General features: G+C 38.4%; 1 protein-coding gene across 3 annotated transcripts in view; it reads right to left on the bottom strand.

Annotated features, from left to right (window-relative positions):
- Nucleotides 1–1,370: 1,370 nt before the first annotated feature.
- The window catches only part of LOC127430794 (calcium/calmodulin-dependent protein kinase type IV-like), a 63,032-nt gene continuing 58,402 nt past the window's right edge, over nucleotides 1,371–6,000 (bottom strand). For all 3 annotated transcript variants that reach the window (XM_051680866.1, XM_051680884.1, XM_051680876.1), the window contains exon 12: nucleotides 1,371–3,508. In XM_051680866.1, the coding sequence (XP_051536826.1) occupies nucleotides 3,347–3,508 (162 nt within the window). In that variant the 3' untranslated portion in view covers nucleotides 1,371–3,346. The remainder of the gene's footprint in view (nucleotides 3,509–6,000) is intronic.

The following is a 6,000-nucleotide window of genomic DNA, read 5'->3' as shown; positions in this document are numbered from 1 at the left end:
CAAGTGAATGTTCAGTGAGTCAGGCCCACTCGGCTGCAATGTGAGTACCACAAAATAACTTACTCCTCTGACTTTATGAAGGACAATGCTTGCTATGGGCATGTGAATGTTTTACGGCCATCCTTAGCATCTATTCTCAATTTGGCTGGGAACATCAGTGCAGAAGCAACCTTCCATTGATGTAAGAGTTTCTTGCATTCCTTGAATCGATCACATTTCTCTCTTGTCGAATTCACAAAGTCTGGGAACAAGAAAATGCTGTTTTTTTTTCCAAAAAAGCCTTCCTTTACACCTCGCCTGTCTCTCTCAGCGGATCGCCGAGCCGGAACCCTGTGAGCTCGCTCGATTTCCAGCTTATGTCGAGCAGACTCGGAAAGAGCCCGTCCAGGAATTCCACCATATTCTGACCCTCTGCTCCCTCAGGAATTCCAACAATATGGACATTATTCCGCCGACTACAATTCTTCATATTGTCCAGCTTCTCCCAGACACGCTCCAAACCCGCCTTGGTCGCTAGCGGATTAGCAGCTAATTCCCTCTCTGATGACTCCAGATAATCGATCCGTTTCTCAACATCCCCAACTCTTGTAATCACCTCAGTGAATTTTGTCTCCATGGCAGTGATCGATCGACGTATTACAGCAAGATCCTCCAAGTCAGCAACGACCTTCATCAGCATTGCCGACAAGTTCAACAATTCTCGCCGAATTTCCCGCACTTCCCGGCCAAACCCACTCCTTGCGGCCTTGTAAGGGGTGTCAGCTTGAGCACGTAAGTGTCTTTTAATGTCTCCAGAGCCTGAAGACTTTGAATTCTTTGACATATTGTCTTCCTAGAACAGTTATGGAACAGGGTGTTTCGAATCTCACCGGTTTATGACAATAATAATGTTAAAACTAGCAAAGTGCGCAGAGCTCGCCGTTCACACCGAACCTCGCGTGGCGTCATGTGACTCTCGAGTAGAGCCTACATTTTAATTTCATATCAAAGAAACTCATTTTCATTGTGTAGAACCAATGCATGAACCAACTGATTTAAGTTAAACCAACACAAATTTTCAGTGTACCCTTACAAAAAGTTATGTGGCTGTAACATGGTACAGTGATGCAGTCAGTTGACAATACTATGGTACTTTGATATATACCATGGTACTGGATAATTACGATATTCCATTTAGAACAGATACCATGATATTACCATGATATGTGTCCAAAAAACATGGAACTACCATGGTATTTTTTTACTGTTAGGGTTTTTTTTGAAGCATCATAAACATAACATATACTGTATCTACATTGTACTACAAGGTTTTCTTTGGTACTCTTTGGCAAACAGAATCACAAACATATAAAATATACACACTCCCACACTCTAGATTATTTTGCATTCTTTATTTCAGCAAGTAATATACAGTGCTTTTGTCTTAGACATAGAAACAGGCATTTAAACAAAGTTGACACACTAGTGTCATGTACAAAGTGACCGTCAAATGGCCTCCAGTATCATACTGTTAAATAGACAGCAGTTCTTATCAGTAAAATACAGTGCATTTTAAAAAGACAATTGCAGCAGTTAAGATAAACATTCCTACATGCAAAACATGAACCCCTGTACATCCATATTACATTCCTTACATATGATTATTAAATTATCAAACAGCATTCCATACAAGCATGCTATAAAGAATATCGAATAGGACCAAAACACCTTGTGTATGTGTGTTTTAAATCACAGACTTGTTGGAAAAGACTTTTGAGATGAGTTCTTGCCAGTTTATAAGTCATTTAGATTACCTGATAGCTGTTTAATATTTTAAAGCTGAAGTTTCTGCGACATAATTGCCACTGAATGTAATTGCAAAAATAAACAATGTTTTCAAAACAGCTTTCCGAATACGCCCGTCGTCTGCTGTTGTTCAAACAGTCAGATAGACCCACCCCCAACTCGCACCACTGGTTGAGTAACATTCCTGGGGGTGGGTCTAATCGGGTCGCTCAAAACAAACAGGATTTTACAGGATTTATAGCTCAGGATTTATACACAGGATTTTAAACAGGATTTATAGCTCCACAGTGACACAGTGTTTACAGTTTTGGAGAAAATTAACCTTTAAATGGCTTACTTATAGTAAGTACTTATAGTATATTAAATTGGGATTGAAGAATGTATTTTAACACACAAAAAGTTACATACTTCAGCTTTAAGGGGAAACTCCAAGTGAAATATATTGAGACAAAATTATTTTGGCACAAGGGAAGTTATTTCTTTGCAAGTTTTTGTGCTAGATAGGCTAGTTATCCCAGGCTGAACATTGATTTAGACTAAAGTAAAGTGGAAATCACCATTTCTCTATTTAAACAATATGTCCTAAATACCCCAGTGTTGTTTTCTAAGTTTAAAACACATTGTCTAATAGTGTTCCTAAAATATGAAATAATTATAGTATTAATAATAATTTAAGTATAAAAACATGGTATATGATAAGGCATTCTCAGTTAAAGTTCATGTAAAGGTTATAATCAATATCCACATGGAAATTCTGTTTGTTTAACTGTAAATATTACATAAAAACATGAACAAATAAAATAATTTCAATAAAAAGCAGCAAAAATTTAATTTATACAACTAAAGAGCTTATATCCATAGAGTACTTCACCTTAATGATAACTTGCCGATTTAATCAAGAGCATGATAAAATAAATATAGATTTGAAAAAAGCAGATGCGTTCCAAAAGTCTGAGAACACTAGTGAAAATGTTTCTATTTGGCATTTTCTAATTTAATATACCATACTATATAGTACACTATAGTATAGTATATAAAATGTACTATAAAAGAATCATTATAAATTATAATAATAACAATTTGAGTGATGAGTTATTTGAAAACATTTCCAAGAATTTCAGAACTTCTTAGTATTTGATTTGTGGATTGTGATTTGCATGATTTGAGGATGTTCCATAATTTTTTTTTTTTTTTTTTTACATTTTCAAAATCCTAAAACATTGTTTATAACCAGGTTTAGATGAAACATATGCCTCAGACTTTTTGACGCCACTGTAGATGTAATGATCACATAATATGAAGACATTCGGTTCTTTTCATTGCCACCCACAATGGATGAACATGCTCTTTCACTGTACAAAAATCCAAAGTTAAGTAGGCTGCTTATCGAACGTTGGCATGGTATGGCAATTGGCTGAGTCACAAGGTGGGACTTTTCTACAGACAAACAGTCTGCATGCAGACTTCAGTTCAGTCCTTTATGAGGCCCACGGCAAAATCAACATGTTCCTTTCACGAAGGGAAGTAGTTCCAGTTCTAATTCCAGTTCCAGTGTGGAAGTCTAAGAGGCTTCATTCTGAATTTGAGGCTGTTCAGAGTCCGGCTGATCTTCTGCTGTCTTCTGCTGGATGGAGTGGCTGCAGTCGGTTTTGTTGTTGTCTGTGTTGCCGTGGCTTCCTGCACTGCCCAGTCGAGTTGAGGCCACCACCGCTTTGACCGCCGCCTGCATAAACAAAAACATGTTTAAATATTGTTTACGAGGTGCGTATTGTGTTTATAATTTGAAAGTGACTTTTATATTCATTCACTTATTGCTCTATTGATTGCCTGTTGATGTTTGGTTGTAGTTGTTGTTAATCTTAAAGGTAAAGTGTATAATTAGCACCCCACTAGCAACAGCAAACAGAATTGCAAAAATAATTATTGTTTCCAAACACGTTTTCTGCAGACTCCCCCCATCTGACATTAGTTGTACAAACAAGGAGGTCTATAATGAATTACTTCCACACTGAAATTTCATGTGACGCAACTGGCTGTCAAACACACATTGAGCTACACAAAACACATAAGCTACTGTAAACATAAGCCACTGTCACGGTCCTGTCACTCTGTCAGTCTGGGGTTTTGTCTGACAGGACCGTGGCATCACCGTCCCATGTCTGTCTCGTGTTTCGTTGTCTGTCTTTGTGTGAGCGCGCGGTTTCTGTTGTATTCCCTGTCGTGCGCTCTTCGGTCCATCATGTTTCACGTCGGGAGCACGGTGTCTGGATCCTGACTTCCTGTCTGGTTCACTTTCGGTCTGTGTCAGGATCCGGTCACTCATGCTCCATGTCTGTCTGTTATTGATGTGAGTGCATTGCGCTTATGTCATCTTGGCAGCATGCACTCATGTCAATAGTTTGTCTAGCTCTCGCAAACGCGGGTGCGCCTCGCATCACGCTCGCGTTGCGTTGCGCGCCTGGGTCGCGAGCTGTCTTCATGTTGTGCTGAGGTTCGGTCACTTCGGTCTGAGGTGTCGGATGTGTGTGGCCGAACTCTCGCACAGGTGTCCTGTCTTGTTTTTGTTGCCTGTTGGCTCAGGCTTCGTTTAGTGTGAGAATGCGTGGCATCGCTTTGTTTGCCGTTGCTACGCATTCTCTCGTCTGGTTTGTCAGCTGGCATGGGCGTATATTGCCTTATTGCCTTGGCGATGTGCGCTCGTGCCATTCGGGTGTTTTGTTGTCTTGTGAGAGCATGTGGCTTTGTTTTATTCCTGTATCGCCACATGTCTCTCTTTCCTATGTCATATACCGCCTCCTTGTTTGCTTATTAGTTCATTTGCCTCACCTGTCCCCTGTTAACCCGTTTGATTTCTCTCCCTATTTTAGTCTCCTCGTGTTTGCTGTCCAATGCCAGTTCGTCTTGTTTCCAGTCTTGTGTGTTCAGTCTTCCCCGTCGGTCCTGTTTCCCCCTACCTGGTTCTTGTTTCGGCCTTGTCGGTCCTGTTTCCCTCTGCCCCTTTTTCCCCCTTGTGGGAGTTTTGGTTTGTGTTTTTGCCCTTGATATTAAATAAATTCCCTTTTATTTTTCAACTCTGCATTTGGGTGCTGCCTCTGGATTTCGTGACAAGCCACACTGTAAACCCTAATAAGTTAGCAGAACTCAAAAAAATTGAGGCAATCAGTTACACTGAATTTATTAAGTTAATAAGCCCCCAGTTTTAAGTTAATAGAACTTTCCGATTTTAATTTTGTACTACACACGCATGCTTATTGCTCTTAACTTAAATATTGTGTAAGCTAACTAACTCATGTATTTTGATGGCACTTAAATTTAAATGTAACTCTTTTAAAGTAATTAACAAGTAATCTCAACTTCAATACTTCAAGTAGAGGAAACCTAGCTAGAACTAGCTAGTACAGTGAATGATAGCATGCTGAATGCATGCTAACTGGTAATACTATGATTTGATTAGCATAACAATTGTTCAATGAATAGAGCAATACAGAACATTCTGAACTTGAACATGTCCTAAACCTAGATTCACTGTTCACGATAATGGTATTACCCAAAACTCCAACATAACAGAAACTCTTCTAAATAACACAACAAAATATTAAACACTAACAAGTCTCTGCCTTTAAAATGATCTTGGACAAAGCACATTATATAACACTTATTTTTTATCATTTACTCATGCAAAGCATGCTTGGAAAGTGCCCTGTGTCAGTTAAATTTAAGATCCTTTACATTTAAAGAAACATGTTACTTAAACTCAAAACAATAAAACAATTCAGGTTACTTGAATGGTGTCAGTTTCGTGAACTCAAACAAAAGAGAAAGTTCTAAATACTCAACAAGGATAATTTATTTGAATTAATTTGTATGATTTAATGTTTCCCTACTCAATTAATTATTTTGAGCATTAGGGTTTACAGTGTCACATATTTATTTTCTCAGGCACTTATTGAGTCTAAATAGATGCACAACTTACATACTGTAATTTCAGAAGTGCACACAAATGACAATAGCAAAATCATACTGTTCACGTGTTACACTTGCTATAGTTTAATTCCACGTTGCTTCTTCTTCAAATAGCAATGTCATATGTAAATCAAGTCAGTCACTGACACATCAGCATCACCTTGAGTAACAAATAGCATGTACAATATGCAAGTGTACACGCATATGGAATACAGATAATTCACCATTGCTGCACTGAAACTCAACGTTATA

The sequence above is a fragment of the Myxocyprinus asiaticus genome, chromosome 3 (assembly GCF_019703515.2).
Source record: "Myxocyprinus asiaticus isolate MX2 ecotype Aquarium Trade chromosome 3, UBuf_Myxa_2, whole genome shotgun sequence".
In the NCBI taxonomy this organism is placed as follows: domain Eukaryota; kingdom Metazoa; phylum Chordata; class Actinopteri; order Cypriniformes; family Catostomidae; genus Myxocyprinus; species Myxocyprinus asiaticus.
This window is presented reverse-complemented; position numbering and strand designations above follow the sequence as displayed.